Below are 24,378 nucleotides of genomic sequence, written 5' to 3'. Positions count from 1 at the left end.
CTTTTTTTGCGCGCGCACGTGCGTGATCATGTGCAATGTGGGGGGCTATTTTGGTCAGTGCGATCCTTCACGAATGGCACGAAAGAGCAACAAGTCGTCGCCCAAAATTAAATCTCGGTGCAAATTTCGGTCAGTCACGAGCGGACTTGTGTGGAAAGCAGAACTGGCTGCAAGTGTCGTGTTGAAAACCGGGAGAACGTTGGGTGTCCATTTTGTCCGCCGGAAAATTCGCTAGTCTCTTTTTATATCCAAAGTCTCCCGCTTTTTTTTTTGCTCTTCATTCTCTCACATCTTCACTCTTTCTAACTCCGACCTCTATGCCTCTCACTTGCGCATTCCCCTGAGCGCCAGTGTCTATAAGAAAAAGAAAAGAAGCTGATTTGAAAGGAAAAGAAAAAAAGGAAAGGAAAAAAAAGAAGTGATCGTGAGTGCCGTGTGAAGGGATCACCGTGTGTGTGGACTTACCAGGAACGGGGGTGTGTTCAATATATAATTGAATAATGCTCTCTGTGCTCCCGAAATGGTCATCAATTTCGCTGGTGTGCTTCCTATTGGCATTCGCTGCATTTCCGGGTTGTGTTTCAAGTGCCAAGAGTAAAAGTGGCGGTGATGGCCCAAAAGCTCCACAGTCCGCCCATCCGGCGGATCCTGTTATTGAGGAAGTCACCGCAAAGCAATTGGAGCGAATTCTCCTTGAGAAGGACTATGTGGCTGTATATTGGTGTAAGTGTCCAATGGCAATTTGTGCTCCTTTTGTGTGTTGAGATCGTGCTTTTTCTTGATATGTGATCGCTCGTTCTTTTCTTCGAGTGCCTTGGCATACGCTCAACGGAGGCCATTTTGGATTAGGCATAACCGTCTCTTGTGATGATTTCTCAAAAGATCGCGATCATCGTGATTTCTCTTTCATTGCGTGCTGTGTAGAGAAAAAAAATCTCATTCAACATTTTATTATGCTTCATTACATAAAGATCAATTAATTGATCGAGAAGAGAGAGAATGAGAATCTTCAATCCAACCCCTTTTGGGGGGCATATTTTTCACTCATCACCCAACTATGTGCAGAGAATTTCTCGTCATCCACTCTCTAGATCAAGCCGAGGAAGACGCATGATCGTATGGCGATCGTGTTCGAAAATAGATCAACTATCCCATAAATCCATATGGATTTCTCATTTGTCGTCTGGCCCACAGACGTCCATAAAAAACCTATATAGTGATCTTCAGCATATTTGTTAATTAAATCCTTTGTTGAAATAAATAAATGCAATTGATGCTTGATGAGAAAAAAAAATCGAGGATCGTTAAAAAAAAATTTAAGATTCAAACGATCGCAGGGATGTTGATGGTTTGATGATCGATTCAAACAGATCTTAAACTAATATCTATTTATTTAACTATTAACTTGTGATCCCGGAAGGATTTTTTTTGAATAAGATCGCGATCAAAATCAACTTAACAGGCGAAACTACTTAAGATCACTTTGAATTTTACAATAAGTTTGAAAGAAAAACTGCTAATTTCCAACCCCTGTAAATGATCTGATCAACCCCCGTGCGATCGCTTTGAATCTCCATCTTCTATTTTTGTGATAAGTTTAATGATCCTCTTCAGTGATCATTTGGGTGGATTTTCTATAGGAAATTTCGAATGTGCTTTATTTTTAGAAACCCGCAAAATTTTCGCACGAGAGAAAGTTCTCACTGCCAAACCCACCTCAATTTCTCTTAATTTTCACGATCGTGATCTTCACTCTGCCACAAAGATGAAATTCCAGGGATGTCCCTTTTAGACACACCGTATGGGGAGGGGGGAAGGCCTCAACGTCACAACTAATATCCACATTTACCTCATCAACAGTCATCATCTATATAATCTAAATTCAGCTACAAAAATAACCCACATTCCGCGTGATCTTCGTGCGTATTTCAATTATTCTGTACGCGACCTGTTGTGTGTTGGAGAAATAGTTTTCCGAAGTTGAGAAAGATAAAACCTTTTTGGCCTAAAAATAATCGCATTGAGCGTTTGCAGATGGCCACCACAGAAGAGCGCGAAGAAGCTTCTTCTCAAAAGTGCGTCAAGCACTCTCTTTTTCCTTACCACAACACACTTTAGTGAGAAGCGAAAAAGAATTGCAATTTATCAACGTCCCATAGGGCCGAAACCCAGACGAATGCAACAACATTGTTGTTCGCAAAACTCAAAATATTTTGGCAAGCAAATGTGAGTGAGGATTTTTCTGGTTTGATCAACAAAATTGTGTGTGCGAAAGTTGCGGCATTGCAGTCATCGCCGACACTCGAAGAAATGCAAATTTCTGTTCTCTCTCATGAAAGATTTCTTAATTAGAATTGAATTACAAAGTTTATGATTATTAAAATTTCTTAAATTTCAATGTAAAAGCTTGTAAAATGATCCAACTGATGTACTTAAGCGTTTGAAAAAGGAAAAGCTTTTTCTTTACGCCAAGTTGACTTAATTTATTTGAGAAGAAAGCTTCATTTCATTCTTAAAAAATTCAATTTATTTATTAAAGCCTCACATTTAAGTACATACTCAGAAAGCTTCAATTCCTTCTGTAAGCTGAAAAACTTTCTTCCCAAAAAATCATTTTATTTGTTAATCTAACCAGCAAAATAATATAATTTATTTTAATATGGGAAAGAGACAATTAAATAGACATTAATTAGTATAAGATTTAATTGAAAAACAAATTACATTTACATCGTTTATCAGATGAAAATCATTTTAAATGTATTTTTATGCAGGCTAATTAATCATTCAGTGCAATTTACAGGGCGTAAATAAACTTGACAATAAATAAAAATTAAGTACTTATTTTTATTTAATTCAAAAGAGTAGGAATTAATTCTGTTTAAACGTGAACTTGAGCTTTGAAATTAATTAAAAGCTCTTTCAGATTTTAATTTATTAGGTATAGTTATTTTTTCTACTTTTGCGATATAATTTTCACAATAAAAAAATTCAGAAAATCTCTTGAGGAAAGATTAATACATTTATTCATGAGAAATTAACTGAAGAATAGCAATAAAATATCCTTTAGATTAAGCAGTGGAGGTGCCTGGTAGTCAAAGAATATCTTCGTTTTCCTTAAAAATAAATAAAATGTTGCAATGGAGGCGCCGGGTTGTAGGTTATTTGTGTTCAAAATCTGCATTTAACATAATATGGAGGTGCCTTGTACCAACCAGGCGTCTCCACTTTGTATTATTTTGGCAATAAAGCTTAAGGAATATATTTTGAAAGGATTTTGCAAGACTTAAAACTCTTAATTCGCTCAATTTCTTTCTCAAAAACTTTATAAAACCTTCTAAGGTTTCTTTTGCTCTCTGTACTTCCTTCTAAAGCCTTAAAATCAATTCAAATTAATTAATTCAATATTTAAAAACGCTTCGTTCAAAAATCTCATAAAACTGAAGCAAAAAAAAATTTGTCAAAGGAAAATACTTCACAAATTTAAAATTTTACTTTAAAATCTCTCTCGTTCTCTTTGTAAATTGCTGACCCACATTATCTTTGCCCTCTTGCTTCCATTTGAATCGATTAAATGGCTCTATTTTTGTCCTTCCGCCGTCAAAATATATACCTCCTTGTCCTTCATATGTTGTGCCGCGTGCGAATTCTTTGGGGCAACTCCTTCAGGGCGCAACGTGAGCCACAAAACACCACAACATTGTAATATAGGCCCAACATCACCCAACACATTACAGAAATATTAACCTCCAAAGCCACGATGGCAATGAAAGTTGGTCTAAAATAGAAAATGTTGGATTTAGCGCCATTACTCATCGCTCGCGCCTTTCCTCTGCAATGAAAAACTCACCGCGAGGGTGGGAAAAATTATTGCAAAATCCCTCAATTTATTTTTCTTTTGCCATCACAATGAAACTCTTTCGCTTTGATTATTTTTTCTCGTGGCAAATTTTTTTTTAGATTATTTTTTCTTCATATTCATTAGATTGACTTTATCTTGAGACTTGAAATTCACACACTTTGACCAACAATTGTGTATTTTTAATGGTTTTGGCGGGTTATTTTTAGCGTCGCACTGCTCCTAAATTCTCTCTCTCACTCTCTCACGAGCTTTTAATGTGCTTTCGGGACTAAATGAGTGATTTTCTGTGGCATCCAATGATGCAAATCATGCAAAAATATTGATGTGCAATGACTTTCAAAACAGCCACGTTGCCATCAACTTATGCAATTTTTCCTTCCTTTACTATAGAATATTTTCCCGAGAGAGAAAAATGATTCATTAATGAAAAATTTGATGGAATTTGATGAATTTTCTCTTGAGGAAATCCTGCGATTTCTTTTATTGATGAAATAGCTCCTTAACCGATATTTAATCCTCTAAATAGAGCCCTAAAATCACCTCAATGGCAAAAAAAACATCATTTTAAAAGATGAGACTGAGAGATTAAAATGCTAAATGCAATTCAATTTCAATTTCAAGATCATCCACCGCGCGAATCTCTTTCACATGTCTGGTGATGTCATGTGGTGGGCTCCCTTAAATAAATTTGTGAGTTAATTTGCATTAATTTGCAAACCAACATGAGCCAAAAATTATTAATCAGCAACCATCCGCAGTTGCAGAGCAATTGAATAAATTGAGCGCTTCTTAGACGTTCTCACAGTCTCTAATATTCTTCAGTGCGACGATACTATCACTCGTGCTTGTCATTCTATTTTGGGATTTTTTTTGCGTTTATTCTTCCTTAAAATTGTGGCAAAATAATTATCAAGAAAAGTAAATTCTTTTGTATTTTATTGAAGAGATTTGCAAATTGATCCCGAAGACTAGAAAATCGGTCAAAAATTGAGCAATATTTGATCAATAAACTTACAAATATATGCGATGAGTGGGATGAGTGCTTTCAGGTAACAAATAGTTATGATTCTGGAGTCAATATTCACGTTTGTTCCTTGTAAAGGTTTCCAAATTGATCTTGCTGGAGTGAAAAGAAATTGATCAATATTTGCCTGTTATTTGATCAATTAACTGACAATTTTATGTGGCAAAAGTTTGATCAAAAAAGCTTTCCTTTTAGAGTTAATTTTAATTTTCTTTTACTTCAAAAACTTGTAAATTGATCCTCTTATAAATAAGTCGAAATTGATGAATATTTGACTGTTATTTGACCAATAAACCGTCAATTATTTACGACAAGTGCTTGATCTGAAAAATATTATTTTAATTCTAGAATAAACCTCGTATTTTCCTATTTCTTGAAACTTAATAAATTTGGAGAAGAGAAGGTTAAAACCTTCCAATTTTGACTCCAAAATTCGAATCAATATTTGCCTGTTATTTGATCAATAAAGTGGCAATTATTTACAACAAGTGCTTGATCTGAAAAAAATTGTTTTAAATCTAGAATAAATATCGATTTTTCTTCTTTCTTAAAATTTAGAAATGTAAAGTGGAAAAAAAAGATGAAAATATTCCACCTTAACTCAAAAATTCGAATCAATCTTTGTCCAATTTCTAATCAACTTCAAATGAATGGCTTAAAATTTATTCAAAGATTCTTTCAAGTTCGTTCTCTCTTGAATTTTGTTCTTACAGAAAACTAAGACTTTCAATCCAAAATTGCAGCTCTTTGTGAGTGGGAGTGAATGTTTTATGAATTTTGTGTTGTTTATCTGTTGATTTGTTTATTTATACGTTTTACAAAATTAATCTTTCCTTCTTGATGCTCTGCAGATGCACGGAGTTGTGTGACTTGCGACAAAGTTTTAGCCGAACTCGAACAAATCGACGATGACACCGACTCTTTCGGTGTGGACTTCGTTAAAATAAACGACAAACGACTTGCCAAGCAGTATGGCATTAAAAATTTCCCAGCTCTCACCTACTTCCGGTGAGTTACTTCCGTTTTCCTTTTTACCTCCCACTTCTTGTGTTTGAAGAGAATTCTACTTTAATTAACGAAAAAATATTTTTTTAACAGAGATAAGACTCCAATAATCTTCGATGGCGACATTATGGACAGCGAAGCTGTTCTGGATTTCCTCACATCCCTTGAAGCCATGGATCTGCCGGATCGCATTGAGGAGGTCAATGCGAAAATCCTCTCGAAGATCGTCGAAGACACGGACTACATTGCTGTGCTCTTCTGTGAGTATTTTGTCGCGTATAAAATCAATTTTAGATAGAATCTAATAATAAAAATTTCTCTAATTTTTTCTGTGTCTCTGTGAGAGAGATCCTCTATTATATAGCTATGAGACAAAAAGAAATTCTTTTTCTCTCAATTCGCAAAGTTATTCAATTTCGTTTTTCTTTAACCTGCTGGCCGCCAAGACCTTGGAGCTTCCTTAGAGCGCCAAGGTGGGGTCGTTGAACGACCCCAAGAAGGAAGTCGATTTTCTCATAAACTATAAAACCGGGAACTGTCGGGTCACTACCTTTAGATTCCTTATATAGTCCTCTTGCCCCTTGCACCACAAATTCGCCACCCGGAAACACGCAGAACAAGATATTAGGGAAAAACATTTTTCACTCATTTTTCACACTTTCTTCGTGAGAAATTTGCCACGAAGTTGACTGCAACTGCTATTTTTTTTCACTACTTCCCCACATTCCCCTCACTTCCCGCACCGTGATAAATGGCAATATTTCTCGAATATTCTTTATTGTTTTGCACATTTATATGCTTCTAATTATGTTTTATGTTGTTCATGTTACTTATTCGCGATAATTCTGACACTGAGATGGTAAAGTGAGAAAGTAAACACAACCCTTCAACCCCCTTCAACCATATGATTTATGATGTGACTAACTTCATTCTGAGAAATTTTCCGCAGCATGGCCGTTACACCAATTTTTGAATTCCCTTCTTCTACATTTTCCTTAATAACTTTTCTTGTGGTGGACGGATTGAGCTGAAATTTTTACACAACCTCCTCAGATAACCAAAGAACTTATTTCCAAAAGATGAGAATGGTATCTTTTATATTTATTAAGTTATAGCACGAAATATAGGGCTGGGGTCGTTCAACGACCCCGCTTGGCGGCCTAGAGGTTAAGGCGTATGAGATGAAAATTCTCAGATACTTCACAAAAGAAAAATTTCATTTTTTTTTGCAAATTGGATTGAAAAACAATTTCAAAAAATAATTTCTTGTTTCTTTTATTTTTTAATTTAATTTAATTTGCTCATAATGTGAATAACAGCATAATTTATGCAAAGTCTTGTGTCCTTTTTAGAGGATTCTTTTTTAGCTGTGATACTACAATTTGTTTCTCCACATAAACTTTCTCATCTATTTTTAGAGTTTCTTTTTTTTTTAATAATTTGTGATTAAATATGAAAAGAAAATCTTAATTTGTGTGTGTCTCTCGTTATTCTTGTATGGTCCACACGACAAAAAAAAATATTTCAAAAAAACCTGGATCTTCACTTAAATATTTGTTGCATAAAACTCCATGTACTGTTGCTAAAATTAAATGACAAAAAACAAGGTCCAGAGCACAGTACATGTCCATCAGGACATGGAGGAAAGTCGAGTAAGTGTTGAATGTTAACTTCCAAACTATTTTTCCCCTAAAATAACTTTTCAATTTATCTCTTAATTCTCTCATAATTATATCTTGTAAAGCTTCTTGTTCCCTTCCTATCTATTCTTCTTATATGTCTGCCCTGTCTTGTCTTGTTGAGTATCGTCCAGTAGAATTTTCTATGCTACAATCCACAAAAGAAAGCCTCTCTTCTTAATTTTCCGCAAGATCACTGCAAGGTTTTTGTAAAAGAAAGTCTGAAATTATTAAAAATTTGAAGGAGGTGAAATTGTGAAAGCTGTTTCACATAGGTTAAGAAAAATGGCTGCCAAAAATTAACAGTTTGACTGTTTTTTAAAAAATTTACCTGATTTGGAAAGGTGAGAAACATACCTTTCCAAAACTGGTGGATTTTTGAAATTCGGTTAACTACAGCCGAAGATACAGTCTATTAAAATTAGCCCTGAAAATACACAATCTTTGCTCACCTAGAAGCTTTTGCGAGGAAACCAGGCGTCTCCACTGGACAGATGGAGACGCCTGGTTAATTCCCTCATCTCCTCAATTTCTTTTCAATATTTTAAGTATTTTTTACTTTAATTATTCCTATTAAATTAACGAAAAGAAAACCATAAAAAAGCTCCGGAAGAAGAGAGAAATATAAATCACCTGGCGCCTCCATCTCACTAAATAGAGGCGCCAGTGTTTTGCAAAAATTTTCTTCTCATGCATTGACTTTCTTTTACATGATCTTCCATTGTAAAAAAAATCTCTCCCAGCTGTTCCTGCAACAAATAAACACTTCTTCCACCCACTCCCTTACATGTTGCATAATTCTTTGGTTTTTTATTTCAATCCTCCCCTAGCGAATGACTAAAAGACTTCTAAACATTTTCCAATGTAAGAAAATTCGTAAGATTCAAAGAAAATAAATCCTTTAATGCCATTTTCCCTCTCGATAGTGAACAATGTTGATTTTAATAATATTATAAAATATGAATTAAATGTTGCAAAATACAATTGGCAATAATCCAATTGGTAATTAATTGGCTACAGTGTCCGGCGTCTGAATCACAAATCGCCAATAAACACAAACACAGGCCAAAGAAGAAATTTAATCTAAGAAAGAAATGTGATCAATTGAGCCACATGGAGAGTGTCTGAAATTTCACACTAAACTCTCGCGGAAAAAAAGTAAAGAAAAATCATTCAATTTTACTGAATTTAATTACTCAAACCACACACGGGAAATTTCACTGCAGTGAAAGCAACAACAAAAAATGGTTAATCGTCGTAAAATGAAGAAAAGAAGCAAAAAAAAAAACTTTTCATTAACATCTCTGCATCCTTCGCGCGATAAAGTCCGTAAGATATTAGATTTTCTTCTCACTCTGCTGGCGTTTTTCTCTGCATGGCTTCTGCTTGTTCGCCTCTATTTTTGTAACTGACCTCCCACTACTTGTGGGTGGCATTCTCACCTCCTCCGCGCTTCTACCGCTCCTGGCCGTCATAGTGACTTTTTAATATATATAATATCATATATAATACCTACAATATGTACATAATTTTATCCACACGCGATTTACCACCTTCGTCGCTCGCAAAATTCCCATTGCGCTAATGAGCATCTCACTGTCTCTTTCTCAATCTCTCCCGTCTCCGGGGAAAATCTCTTCTGGGGTATGCAGATAAGACCGAGTGCAGGAAGTGCGCCAAAGCTCTGCAAGAATTGGAGAATATCGACGATGAGGCAGACCAGCTGGGCATTGGTTTCGTGAAAATTCACGACGAAGATCTGGCGGATGAATACAATTTGGGTGAACTCCCCAAATTGGTTTACTATCGCAACCAAATTCCCATCATTTACGAGAGTGAGTGGAATATTTTTTAATCGTTTTATTTTTTCATGCGCTCTGAGGGGTATTCATCTGTTCAATTTATGGACTTTAAAATTTTAGAATTTTTTGGGTGTTGGATTTTCTTTTATTTTTTATAGTATTATTTCTTTAGAAACTTTTAGATGAGCTTTCGATCAAATATTTGGCGGAAAAAATTTAGATTAAAGATTAATCTTTTGAGGGATAGATCAAAATAGTCCTTAAAGGGTTAGGTAAAAAAATCCGCAGATGATTACCTCCTTAATTTTTTATTGAATGAAATCTATAAACTATTTTTTTCCACCAATTTTTCTGAATCAATCTGGATGTAGATGAATTGTCTCGCGAGGAGGATGTTCTTGAGTGGTTAATTGAGAACAAATCCACGGGAGATGATGAAGATATCATTGAAGATGTAACTGCCAAGACGCTCAATACTCTCATTGGCAATGTGGACAATTTAGTTGTTCTCTTCTGTAAGTTATAAAATTAATTTTCTTCCATTTTCAATGACTTTTGATAAAATTTTAATTGAAACTTCTTCCCTCCTTGAAGATGATCATGGGGATGAGGAGTCAATGACTGTCCTGGAGGAGCTAGAGAAAATTGACGATGACTGCGACAGGCATGGTATTCAATTTGTCAAGATTGACGACAAGAAAGCCGCAAGAGCTTTTGGACTTGATGAGGTGAGTCTATTAATTTGGCAAAGAAACTCACATAAAATAAGAAATTTATTAAAGTTTAATGAAAAAAAAGGAAAAATTACTAAAATAAATTTAATAATTTAGGATGATTTCGAAGTAAGTTGGGAATGAGGTTGAGTTCTTTATTTTTCATTTCTTTTCACAATTTTGCAAATAAATATCCCTCTTTTCCACGTTAAATAAATATAATTCTCTCATCTCAATTTAATGATTCTTCACATGGGACGTTCACCACAATGCAGTTTATTTTGCCTTTGAAAAAAAAATCCATAAAGTGGGACACAGGAGTTTTGCATTCGAGATTTATTTATTGCATCCGCCCTCACCTTAATTTAATTTTCTCTCTCGAGAGAGAGTTTTTAGCCCCGGAAAATGCATGGAAATTGCAGAATTTCTTTTCTTTTTAGTAGATCAAAATAGATATTTAATATTTTTCTTGGATGTTTTTTTTTAATTCTTTTAGGTACCAGCTATTGTCTACTTTGAAAAGCAAATTCCAAACGGTAAGAAATTGAATAATTTTTACTTAAATATTTTGTTAAATATTTTCTTTGATTCTTGTAGTTTATGATGGGGATTTGGAGGATGAGAATGAAATTCTCAAATGGCTGCTGTCTCGCCTGGAAGAAGATGAAATTGAGGATGTTACAGATGAAATGCTGGATTCCCTCATAAAAGAAGGAAAATACCTAGCTGTTCTCTTCTGTAAGTTGTATAAATAAATTAAATTTTTATTATTTTAATAAATATTTTTTTCTTCGTAGATGATAACAATGATAAGAAATCCCAGAGAATCCTCGAAGAACTCGAAAATATTGACGATGAATGCGATGAAATGGGCATTCTCTTCGTGAAAATTGACAATGATGAAGAAGCAAAGGAATATGGGATTGAGAAGATTCCTAAACTCCTCTTCTTCGAAAATGGAATCCCGACAATGTACGAAGGACCATTGGACGATGAAGAGGGCCTGCTGAAGTGGATGGAAGCCCAAAAGAGCTCAGATGAAATTGAAGATATTACAGATGAAATGTTGGATTTGATCATCGAGAAGATGGATCACGTTGCTGTGCTCTTCTGTAAGGAAAATTCGTCTTCTGTTGAAAGAAAATCATTTTAAATTCAAGAATTTAAAATTTATTTAAATATTTCTTGCAGATGACAAAGATCAGAAGGAATCAACAAAGATCCTGGCAGAGCTGGAAGATATTGATGATGAATGCGACCAAAATGATATTGCCTTTGTGAAGATAGACGATGACAATGAAGCCAAAGAATGGGGTATTGATGAACTGCCCACGATGGTTCTGTACGAGAAGGGGGTACCGCATGTGTATGAAGGTGATCTCGAGAAGGCTGATGAACTCCTTGGTTGGCTCATTCATCAGAAGAGACATTCCGAAATTCCCGAAATTACAGACGAAATGAAGGATAAACTGATTGAAACTGCTGCACACTTGGCCGTTATCTTCTGTAAGTCTCCATCCGGCATGTTAGCGAATGAAACTAATCATCATTCTTGTCTTCATTGTTTATCTTCAATCTTCATCTCCGATCTACTTTTAATTATTTAATTTCTTCATTTAATATTTCATTATTCGACTTTATTTTCATGCTTTCTTCATCCTAATTCTTCTTTATAATAACTGAATCTTATTTATTCTTTATTATTATTTTTTCTTAGGTATATTTTTTATTCTTTTTTATTTACTCTGTATTATTTAAATTCTTAATTTTGTTTATAATTTATTCTTTTTAGTTTATTCTTTGTTTTATTGTCCTAAATAAACATTTAAAATTATTTCTCCTTCTATGTAACCTTTATTCCATATTTTTTTATTTTAAAATTATTTTTATTTATTCTTTTTAATTATTCTTTATTTTTTGTTTTTTATTCTAATTCTTTTATACATTTTTCCTAATACTTTGTTTGTTTATTTATTTTTTTTCTTTTAATTTCTCTTTCTTTATTCTTCTTTAACATTTTATTTTTAATTCTTTTTTCTTAATTTTTTTCTTTTTATTTATTTTTTTTTAATTCTCAATTATTAATTTTTAATTTTTCTTTGTTGTCTTCATTCTTAATTCTTCACTTCTAAAACTTTTCTTCGCACTCCAGATGACAAAGACGATAAGCAGGACATTCGTGTACTCAATGAGTTAGAGAATATTGATGATGAATTAGAAAAGGAAGGAATTGTTATTGTACGAATTGATAATGCAGAAGAAGCCAAAGAATATGGATTGGATCACTTACCTGCTCTTGTTTACTTTGAAGAAAAGATTCCAAGCGGTAAGAATTTTTTCTTCCATCCTTGATACTTTTTTTTAATCTTTAATTTTTCAAAATTCAAAAAATCTTTTGCCTTTATCAACAGTTTATCCGGGAGATTTAATGAATGAAGATGAAGTATTGGAGTGGCTTCTGTTGCAAAAGGAAACAGCATCAATTGAAGAAGTCACCGATGAAATCCTTCAGGAATTAATTGAAGAGCACGAATACGTTGTAGTCTACTTCACAGGACCATGTGAATCAGGAGAGCGCTGTGATAATTTCTTGGAAGATTTGGAGAATATTGACGATGAATTGGATGAAGCAGGAATCATCTTTGTTCGTACGGAAGATGTTAGCATGGCTAAGAAATACAACATTCGCAATCTCCCACAAGTTGTCTTGTTCCGCAACAAAGAACCCGTCCTGTACAAGGGAGGAGAAGATGAAGATGAGGTTCTTACATGGCTAACAGATGAGAATACATTGGAAATTCCGGGGAAAATTGAGGAAGTGAACGTGAAGATGTTGGAGAAGATTCTCGGAGAAAATGACCACATCGTCGTATTCTTCTGTTAGTTTTTTCCCTTCCTTCTGAGTATCAAATAATTATTAAATTTTTACTAATTTTCAGATGAAGAAGGAGACAAAAAATCCCAGAAAATCATTAATGAATTGGAAAATATTGATGATGAATGTGAAGAAAAAGACATTGATTTCGTGAAGACATCAGACGATGATATTCAGGAAGAATATGATCTCCCAAGTCTCCCAGCTCTTGTGTTCTATCGCCATAAATTCCGTACAATCTACACGGGAAATCTCATGAAGGAGGAGGAAATCCTCGAATGGGTTTTGGACCTTCATGAATCACCTCCAGATGAAATTGAAACCGTTGACAGGAAGACTCTTCAAGTTCTCATTAATGAAGTTGAGCATCTTGCTGTTTTCTTCTGTAAGTTTTCTATGGAAAGTCTTTAAAAAAATTAAAATTAATCTTCTTAACGTATTTGGTTATATATTCTTTAGACGACGACAAGTGCACATCCTGCCCAGGAATTCTTGAAGAACTCGAAACAATTGATGATGATACAGACAAGCACGGAATTCAATTTGTAAAGAGCAGTGATGCCAAATTAGCACACGAAATTGGAATCTTCTCATTTCCTGCTCTTGTTTACTACGAAACCGGCGTTCCAATTATGTATGACGGTAAGAAAAAATTTTTTATCTTCTTTAAACTAATTTAAAAAAAATTAATTCCCTAATTTATTTCCTTGGAAAAAAGGTAATCTCAAAAATGAAAACCGCGTCCTGCAGTGGCTAATCGATCAAAAGAGTAAGAAATTTCCAAATTTTTGTGTTATTTTTTTAACTTCTTTTTTATGAACATAACATTTAACAAAAAAATTTATAGAAAAATTCCTAAGGGCATAAGTTAAGATTTTTATCTTCAAAATTTTTTATTTAAAGATTATTAAGAATTGGCTTTAATATTTTTTTCTTGAGAATTTTTACAAAAAAATGCATGAAGATTGAAAATCCTACCAACGAAATTTCCCTTTAAAAATACGTGGAATTGTTTAAGATAAATTGTCGATAAAATTAGGCGATGACGATGACGACGACGACGATGATGATGATGATGATGAAGAAGATGGGGATGATGGCAATGACGATGATGAAGATAACAACGACGATGATGATGAAGAAGATGAAGATAACGACAATGATGGGGATGATGATGATGAAGACAACGATGATGAAGATGACAATGACGACGAAGATAATAATGATGAAGATGACGAAGATGATGAAGATAATAATAATGATGATGAAGATGATGACGAAGATGATAACAACAACGACGATGATGAAGATGAAGATGATAACAATGATGATGATGATGAAGATGATGAAGACGACAATGGAAATGATGATGATGATGATGAAGACGATGAAGATGACGATGAAAGTATGCGAAATACCTGAAAAATTTTTCCAACCCCCTTCATTTAATTAAAAATAAATTCTGACCACGTATATCCCATCCAGTTCTCACAAAAAAAATATATTCTTAAGATTATTTGTCCCTAGAATTTTAATTTTTTTAACGGATTTTAGAACATCTCAATGTCCTTCCTGCTACTCTATAAATTAATTCACAAATGAGTACAAGAGAGGCATTTTTTTATGCGACTAACTATAGATTTTACAATTTATTTATTTTTTCTTTTTAAGCTGACACAATGTTTTGATTTTGTTCTCTTCATTTCGTTACCAAAACAAAAGAAAAAGATTTTTCTTTAGATTTAATGGAATAGTCCGTTTCTGAATTACAAAAAAAAAGTTTTTAAAAATAAAATTCTTTTACTCGGGTGGCAACGTCATTTGTCAGCAATTCAAAAACATTTTGTCAGTTAATTAACTCTGTACATTTTCACTCTCCTTCAAAATTTTCCTGTAAGCTGCCATATTGATAAAATTTAAAAAAAAAATGGTAGCTCCATGCTGATTGATTTTCGTGTATTCTTCTCAAGAAGGAAAAATAAATATAATTTACACTAAAAATTATCTTCTTACACACTTTTTTATCTTAATGGTATATTTTATTTCTTTTACTAACCTTAAAAACCAGAAAATGTCACTTAAAAAATGGCGGATGGCGTCACCCCGTCTTTGTTTTTTACACCATGTTTTTTTTGCAAGAAAACTTAAGAAAATTCCTAATAAACCACAAAAAACTGACAAAATGTTTTTGTTATCTCATTGTTGTACAGATGACGGATGCTTCTACGTGGGACTCGGGCAGAGTGGAAATGCGAAAAAGGGTTCAGGCTACGTCCCCCATGAATATCGGCCCTTCCAGTGTTGTCCAACCAAATTGGAACGCTCCATCAAGGTGCCCAAAATGACTGCGGCAAAAATTGGACATGAGAGTAAAAAAAACTCCGGTGGTAGTTTCAAATTTGGCACACCCACACCACCCCCAAAAAGCGACACAAAATCCCCCACAAAGACCAAAACACAAAATTCACCACCATTAAAGCCAGTTCCCACACCCGTGACGAAAACCGCGAAAAAAGACATCGATGACGACAAGAAGAAGGTTACAAAGGAACCTAGACCGAGTACGAAGCAAGCCCTAGCCACCAAGGGGGGTAAGGATAAGAATGCCAAAGGGCAGAAGGGATTATTTGGCATTGGGCTCAATTGGTGGTAAGACACAAAGATTTATTTAAAAAAAAAATGCTCTACCACAAAGACACACCCTTTTAACCCTTTGACGACTCTATGGATTATTACTTAATCCATAGCTGCTAGTTTTTGAAGCAGGAGAATTTTATAGAGACAGAGATTTCTATAAAACTCCTGTTTTTGTAATTTTAAATGAATTTTTTTGAGCTATAAATACCTAAGACCCATTAAAAAAATTATTTTGAAAACCTTCTTGAGCTTTGATGAAAAAGAAAAAAAAATCTTTCCTGCCCATTTTGTACGAAAAATCACACCAGAATCTTATTTAAAAACAACCTAGAAATTTTTCTAGAAGTCTAGAATTAAATTCTGATCATAAATCAATTTGATTGATAAAAAATATTTCCAAAATCTTTCTAGAAATGTTCTAAGAAATCTGCTTAAGATCTGCGCAGAAATTTGCCCAGAAATATTCTAGAATTATGTATAAGATTCTACCCATATTTTTTTCCAAAAGTCTCTCAAGAATTCTGTATAAGATCTGTCCAGAATTTTACTCACAAATCTATCTAAAACGCTTCACAGATATCTATCCATAAATCAACCAGAAAAAAACTAAAATCTACTTTAAACCCATTTCAAAATTTCGTAAATAGAAAACAAGTTTAGAATAACTTATCATAAAAATCTTTAAAAAAAAAATACACAAATAATGAAAATCCTTAAATATAAAAAAAACCTCGAAAAAGAAATAATCAAAAAAAATCTATAAACATTAAAAAAAAACCAAAGAAATACCTCTTCGGTTTACGGGTAAAGCAAAACACTTATAGAAAATATTTTTTGGTTTTCTATTTACGAAAAGTTTAAAACTTCTTTTTAATTCTTCTCTGACTTTCTCAAAAAAAGCAGGTTAAAGACTCAAGGAATAAAACGAACAGTGATGCATTTTGCAAGAATTTTTGCTCTAAATTTCAAAATAGTTTTGCCTTTACTGCAGGGTTAATTACACTGAAAAAAAAATATTTAAAAAAATGTTTCTAAGCTTTCAGTAAGCAAAGTTTGTAGGTCATAAGAAAGCTGCCCATCGGACATTATTTAGTTAATTTAAATTGAGCAGAAGAACATCCTTTTAGAGTGGTCAGAATTTAGAATATTATTTTGAGGAAAAGAACTTTTAATTTTTATTCGTTCTCTAAATTCAAGGGGTGTTTAGCTAACTAAATAAATGATCACTTATTCGAATTAAATGGATTATTACTTGCAGGTGTATTCTAAAGGAATATTTTAAAGTTAAACTCCTGAAAATTCTTTAATTTATTAATTAAAACAAAATATTCATTAGTTAAACACCCCTGGGACGGTGCTTTGGAAATTATTTGATTTCATTTTTCTGCCACACTGCTCATTTTTTTTTGTAAATTACTTCAAATTAAACTTTAAAAAATGGCTGTTTAGTCATCGAAAGAATTATGCTATTGTGATGTAGCAAAATGAAAATTTTTAGCAAAATTAAAAAGGAGCTCCCCAAAAGCTCTTTAAGACTTTGTAAATATATATTGTTGAAGACAATTTGTTGAAAGAAATTTGTTGTTAAAAAAACGTTGCAGAACGTGAAATTGTTGACGCATTGTTGATTGATTTTTAAATTGTGGTTGTGTTTTTAATTTCTAATACGCTCTCTTAGGCTTAAATTTTCCAACATAGATTTTTCTTTTTTCATTCTCTCATCTCACGAATTTTTTTTTTCGTTAATTTGCCATCAAAGAAAAAATTGTAATGGGATTTTCCGTGAAAGAAAAAAAATGCCCGAAAAGTCGCGAAATGTTTTATTGCAATTTTTTTGTAGGTTCTGTAGGATTTTTTTTGTTAAATTAGTTTGTCCCTTCGTTAGTCTTCATCTTAAAACATTTTACATTTCTCTATTTTCTCTGTGATTCTCGTGAAAGTCTCGTAATCATTTTATTCTATAGAATTTTTTCTTCTACATAATATATTTCTAATAGACACTCATTAAAATCAACACACATACTTACACTAAAAGAAAACTCTTTATCAACTATTTGTACAAAGAAAAAAATAAGTTGTAACCTCATGAAATTTTTTGAAAGGATAAAGAAAATGGTTGTATAGAAAAAATGTTTCTAAGTTTAAGGAAATAAAAGGAAAATTGGTCAAAAGGAAATAAGTTGAAAGATTTGCGTCATATTAACACTCAAGGGTTGTTCCCACAGCGCTGAAATATTTTTAAATAGGGGAGGGCGGGGCTAATAAAGTCACTTAAGGGTTTGGAAAAAGCTTAAAATATCATATTTCCTAGCTAGATAGAACAAAATGATCTTAGAAAGAGTTGTAGGGCAAGAAATATCCTAAAGAATTGGACTATACATTTCGCTTTATCTGTTTGGGAAATATGATATTTTGAGCTTTTTCTAAACCCTTAAGTGACTTTTTTAACCCCGCTCTCCCCTATATAAAAAGAATATTTAAATAAATATTAAGAAATTAATTTAATAAGAAATACTCTCAAAATTAAACAATAAATTTAAAACAAAAAATCTCTAAATAAATCAAAAGACTTGAAAAATTATCACTGCTGCAAGAAATCAGACTCATTTTCTCTAGTAAGAACAAATCTTTTATCTTCTCAGAGTTAAAGAACAAAATTGAAAAATATTGCAAGAAGCATATTAAGAAAATTTTCAAAGCTATTACTAACTCAAAAATAAAAATAAATAAAAATCTAAAACATCTAAAAATGTAGGAAACGGACACACTCAAAGAACTGTTAGACTATATTTTTTCTAATTGATTATTATTAAAAAAATAAAAATTGTTAATACTTGTTAACTTTTTTTTTCTTATTCATTTAATTTAATACTAATAAAACATTCATTTGATGCAAAAAAAACTCTCAAAACGAAATCCACTGCAGGATGCAGGTATGAAGCGTTCTTGAAGTTATTTTCTCAACTTCTAGATCTTTAAGAAAAAAATTCTAATGTAAAAGAATTTTAATTTTTTCAGGAGATATTGAGGATGAAAGGGAAGTTCTTGACTGGATGGTGAAGCAGAAGACAGATTCGAGTATTCCAGAAATTGATCGAGAGACCCTGTTTGAGTACATTGAAACTAAGGACTTCTTAGCAGTAATGTTCTGTAAGGAGAATCTCCTCTGACTTTTATTCTTAAACTCATTGTTAAAGTTTCTTTTGCTCATTCTTTCTTTTTGACTGTCTCTTTGACTTTCCCTTTAGTCCTAGAAGAAGACACTGAAGCCTTTAAAATATTGAGGCATCTGGAATTAATTGACGACGAAGCATCGGAGTATGGGATAACCATTGCCAAGTGCAGCGACAGACTAATGGCAAAGAAATACGGCTATCGGAATCCACCGGGTTTAACGTACTTCCGCAAAGGGAAACCAATAAACTACGATGGGGATTTAGATGATGAAGAAGAGCTCCTGGATTGGTTAACAAACCCAGAAAATATGGAAATGACTGATCACATTGAGCAGGTTAACAGGAAGATGTTCCAGAAGATCAGACAAAATTCAGAATATCTGGCGGTCTTCTTTTGTAAGTAAAGAATCTCATTCATTTCGCTTCATTTTTTTTTTCAAGCCTTTCATGCACATTTTCGCAGCTTCACACACTTTTTATTCCTTACACAACTCTGTTAACAAACGCCTAAAGCTAAAGCTGTTAGAAGCTCAGATCGTTAAGATCGTTAAGATCGTTCAAATCTTTGAAGGATTTTCAATGCTGTTTTATGAATCTTTAAAAAAAATGTGAAGTTTCTGAAATATTTTCATCTTCTGAAAAAGCTTAATGATTTTTACTAAAAAAAAAACTAAGATCTTATACGTGAGGATCCGTTGCAACTAAAGATCATTTGTAATAAATGAAGAATTAAGAATGATCGTTGCAACAAATGTTTAATTAATTCGTTGACGTTGCTTTTAAAGACTTTAAAGCCTTTAAAGTCTTAATTCTTTTACTAAAGATTTTTTTTCAATTTGTAACGATCTTTATTCCAGATAGCGATGACTGCAAACAGTGCCCAAGGGTTTTAACGGAAATTGAGCACATTGACGATGAAGCTGATCGTGCTGGGATTGACTTTGTAAAGATAGATGATCGCAAAATGGCCAAGGAAATTGGAGTCTTTGCCCTTCCTGCAATTGTCTTCTACAAATCCAACTCTAAAGAACCCGTAATCTATGCCGGAGACATCTACGAGGAGCAGGACATCCTAAACTGGCTGCTAACGCAAAAAGATCCCGGTGGGGATGTAATTGAAGATCTCGAAGGTGCCAAACTAATGCAAATGATTGAGGATTCCAGTTCCCTGGCCATCTTCTTCTGTGAGTATCTAAACTGAAGAACTGTCCTAACTTGCCTTCTTTATGGGCTTTGTCAGATGTCGCACTTACTGATTGTAGGAAAAAATTTATATATATAATTTTTTAAATTTTTAAATGAAAAACGCAACTAATAATATGCCGAGTATTAGATATGAATATTTATAGAGAGAAAGGAGAAGAAGGTGCAAAAAGTTGACGTAAATAACTATGGAAGCTCGCTTCTACAGAACTTAACTAAAATAATATTTAATAATTTGCATTGACCCACCTATACACAGGGAATAAGACACAATGCGACATTTGCAACTCAAAAGCCATGCGTAAAGCACGCTTGAAAAAGGAGCGTGAGCAAAATGCAACGCAGCCGGTGCCGGTTTGCCAAGATGGACAACCAACAGTTCAGGAGCACCACGAAGAGGGTACTTTTTATTTCTAAGAATAAAGAGAGAACGAAAGCCGATTTGTGGTGTTCCCGGTGCGCATCCCATAGATACGAGACAACCAACAAGAAAAATTTTCCGTGTAGTGCTTTTTGTGTCTGACTCTAGGCATTGGCTCTCTGTGGCCAATGGTAGTCATCCCTCGTAGTGTTGTAGACCGTGTGCTCTATCCGCTTTGTTGTGTCTTTGACTTCATGTCTGATTATACATTTTAAGGCGTTCTTATAGCCACCACATCATTCCAATATGTTCCTGTTTTTCTTTCTTTCTTTTCTTGTTGTACCAACAGACAGCGATGAATGCGAGCAATGTGCAGGGATACTTGAGGAACTGGAAAATATTGATGATGATTGCGATCGACATGGGATTGTCTTTGTGAAAACGAAGGATTTCAGTGTGGCTGAGGAGTACGGTGTTGTTGAGTATCCTGCATTGGTTTACTTTGAAGATGGGATTCCAAATGTATTTGAAGGTAATTTTTTACGGCTGATCTGAAGGCTTGTAACTGAATATTTTGTATTAGATCTGATCAAAGTGATTTAATGAATAAAACTGATGGAATATGAAGCCTGCTAATAAGGCCTGCTATTAAAGCATTTTACTGAATATTGGTTGAGCCTGCTACAGAAGCCTTTTACTGAAGCCTGTTTTTGAAACATGCTAATATAGCCTGTTATTGAAGCCTGCTAATATAGCCTGCTACAGAAGCCTTTTACTGAAGTTTGTTGTTGAAGCCTTTTACTGAACTCTGTTGTTGAAACCTGCTACTGTAGCCTGCTAATTGTGCCTGCTACAGAAACCTTTTACTGAAGTTTGTTGTTGAAGCCTTTTACTGAACTCTGTTGTTGAAAGCTGCTACTGTAGCCTGCTAATAGAGCCTGCTACAGAAGCCTTTTACTAAAGTCTGTTGTTGAAGCCTGCTACTGTAGCCTATTATTGAAGCCTGCTAATATAGCCTGTTATAGAAGCCTTTTACTGAAGTCTGTTATTGAAGCTCTTTACTGAACTCTGTTGTTGAAGCTTGCTACTGAAGCCTGCTAACATTAATGTCTCCATTGCTATTTACAGGTCAACTAAATGAAGAGGAAGAAGTCCTTCAATGGCTTATAACGCAGAGAACGGAAGATCGAATAGAATTAATTACACGAGCAATGTTGGAGACAATGGTTGAGGAAACAACATACCTTGCTGTTTATTTCTGTAAGTGAATCCTTTGAAGAGGTAGCACTTAACAAAATTTCTTCCTTTTTACTGATTTCTTTTTACTGGCTTTTATACACAATAAACGTATATCAAACACCTTCCTAATGTGACTGAGGCACCCACATTGTTTGAATGTTTTCCTCTTGAGTATCTACCTTTAAAAAAAGATAGTTATTAGATGATTGTTAACTTTGTAATTCCCACCAATTTCGCATGTTGTGACCCCATCCTGATACTCCACCAAAAAGTGCCTCCAAACAGCAAAAAAGCACCAGCATACTGCAGAACACTCTGCACACCATTTGGCAATCAAGCCAACAACATACAAAACGTCACGAGGGCGCAAGCTAACACCCGCACGCTGGTCAGCAAGTACAAGCTCCGAAAGCGTCTTGAAGTGGCCCTCCAAGGTATCATCACCTGAAAATGCTTAACTAACTTCATTTAAATAAAAAGGGCAACGCGGTGGAACGTCTTTATGCTTTTCTAGCTATTTGCTGGTCGTTGTAAACTGTTGCGGAGTTTTCCTGCTTTCAAGCCTTAAAATGCAGGCCTTGAATGATCTTGGAGGGCACACAGGGCCCTTTTCTTGTGCACAAAACTTATACCGGTTGTAGACTTCAGGTGCAAGATCAACATATTCTTGTTCGGATTTGAAAACATTAAACGTGCTGGCTGCTCTGGCTGCTCTTCCTAAGTACCTACGTCTAAGAAACCCACCGACGATGCAAGCCCAAATATTTAACAGAACAGAGTGAAAAGAGTGGTTTTTTACAAGCTAACTCCTTGTGGTTCTTGGGAAACTAGAAAAACAGTTCCCAACGACCGTTTGGCACGTTTTCAGCTTTTCCTATACCACTAAATGGCTGATTCAGTTAGTGGCGTCTTGCATAAAACTACAAAGTAAAACTACAAAGAGTTTGGAGTTTGAGCGAAATTTTTATTCAAAAGAACTTTTTATTTAATTAGATAAAATAAACTGCAACATTTGTGATCAAATCCTTGAGGGATTGGAACTCATTGATGATGAATGCGATGTCTTTGGTATTCACATGGTGAAGATTCAGGATCCACAACTTGCAAAGAGATATTCAATTAAGACTTTCCCTGCAATGGTATACTTTAGGTTTGTGCAACGAATCTCCAGTAAACTTCCTTTACTGATCTGCTAGTTTTTCTTTTAATCTTTAAGGAATGGCAATCCACTGATCTACGAAGGAGATCTGCAAAATGAAGAATCTGTACTCGAATGGCTGATTGATGATGATAACAGAGAATTGGAAGATGAAATTGAAGAAGTCAACGATCGTATGCTTGAACGGCTAATGGAAGAATCTTCACTTCTTGTTGTCTTCTTCTGTAAGATCGTTTTATTTTGAATTTTTGAAAAATTTAACTGAAGCGATACTCCATCTTTTTTTTCTAGATGACGAAGACTGCGATGAATGCGAAGAAATTCTTGAGGAACTAGAACTGATAGATGGTGAAGCAGATCTGTTTGGAATTGATTTTGTCAAGATTGCCAGTGCAGAAGCAGTTGAAAAGTACGAGGTTGTCAATATTCCTTCATTGATCTACTTTAGGTAAAGGACGCTGCTTAGCTTCTCCGGGAAGAATTCTCTTTGAACTGATTAATTTTGTTGCAGAAAACGCGTTCCTGTCCTTTACGACGGAGATCTCATGCAGCATGAAAAGATCATTTCCTGGCTCACATCACAGGATGTCTTTGAGATTAAAAATGAAATTGAGGAGGTTAATAGGAAGATGTTGGATAAACTTCTAGATGAAAATGACTTCCTAACGGTTTATTTCTGTAAGAAGAAAAATTCCATGGCGTCATTTCTTTTGAAATCCAATATGGCCGCCAAGACCTAGCCAAACGAAACCCACTAAAATAAATCTTTCCAGATGAACGAGACGACGAAGAAAGTGATGTGGTTCTGGAGAAGTTGGAGACAATTGATAGTGAAACAGACAATCTTGATATAACATTTGTAAAGATGGCCGACCCGCGGTATGCTCGAAAATGGGGCGTCACGAAGCTTCCGGCTCTTGTTTACTTCCGGAAGCGCTTCCCAAGCATCTACCGTGGAAACCTCAAAGTTGAAACGGAGGTACTCGAGTGGTTGCGGAAGAATCGCTTCCGGCAGCCAGAGCTGAATATCTTCATGTACGCCCTCCTAGCCATCACTGTTGCCTTCGTCATCTACACCGCCTTCCTGCTGCAGTGCTTCAAGCCCGCTCCTCCACCCCCTGTGGCGCATCCCAAGCAGGCGTGACCAAATTCACTCTATTTTCAATTTTAAATTTAAAAAAAAAATGAGGAAAATATTTAAATTATTAAAACTTTTTTTTTCGTTGGAGGTAATTTTTTCTGTACATATAATTCGATTTTATTGAATAAATTTTATTAGGAGTAAAGAAATTTACGAGGAAAAAATAAAAGAAATGAATTTTGAGGAAAAATGCGGGAAAATGGGGTAGTTTTCGTGGAATTTTTTTATTCTGCTATCTCATTCAGATGCTTGTAAACTACATATCTTGCATCCCGTTCTGGAAATTCGCGATAAGTTCTTCATTTTCTTAGATATTTCAACGGTTTTAGCAATTTTAGTGCTGCATAATCCAATCTCTACGACTAATATTAAAAATAAAGTGAATTTTTGTGCATTTCTCCGTGAAAAATGCATGAAAAAGCGAAGAAAATGAATAAAATTGAAGAAATTCAGCTTCTTACGCTTCGTACGTGGGACACGCTAATTAGCTAAGCGAAGTTCCACG

General features: G+C 34.2%; 1 protein-coding gene across 18 annotated transcripts; it reads left to right on the top strand.

The window, feature by feature from the left end:
* The first annotated feature begins 61 nt into the window (after positions 1-61).
* On the top strand, positions 62-24,046 carry LOC129793827 (FK506-binding protein 5). Of its 18 annotated transcripts, XM_055834247.1 has the most exons (27): positions 100-723; positions 5,735-5,891; positions 5,982-6,148; positions 7,496-7,540; positions 9,220-9,402; positions 9,741-9,884; positions 9,964-10,097; positions 10,200-10,211; positions 10,579-10,618; positions 10,680-10,820; positions 10,880-11,194; positions 11,274-11,588; positions 12,235-12,408; positions 12,494-12,961; positions 13,022-13,342; positions 13,417-13,599; positions 18,613-18,744; positions 18,843-19,166; positions 19,628-19,954; positions 20,233-20,373; positions 20,684-20,866; positions 21,463-21,594; positions 22,567-22,723; positions 22,790-22,956; positions 23,024-23,180; positions 23,244-23,410; positions 23,506-24,046. In XM_055834247.1, exons 1-27 carry the CDS (start codon positions 501-503, stop codon positions 23,874-23,876), a joined length of 5,280 nt encoding a protein of 1,759 aa, XP_055690222.1. In that variant the 5' UTR covers positions 100-500; the 3' UTR covers positions 23,877-24,046. The 18 variants fall into 18 exon arrangements, with proteins under 18 accessions (XP_055690225.1, XP_055690228.1, XP_055690232.1 ...); XM_055834249.1 differs by lacking the exon at positions 7,496-7,540 and having other exon boundaries at positions 101-723; XM_055834248.1 differs by lacking the exon at positions 10,200-10,211 and having other exon boundaries at positions 101-723.
* The last annotated feature ends 332 nt before the right edge of the window (positions 24,047-24,378 follow it).

The sequence above is a fragment of the Lutzomyia longipalpis genome, chromosome 3 (assembly GCF_024334085.1).
Source record: "Lutzomyia longipalpis isolate SR_M1_2022 chromosome 3, ASM2433408v1".
Taxonomy (NCBI): Eukaryota; Metazoa; Arthropoda; class Insecta; order Diptera; family Psychodidae; genus Lutzomyia; species Lutzomyia longipalpis.
Note: the sequence above shows the minus strand (reverse complement) of the source record. Positions and strands in the feature narration are given on the sequence as shown.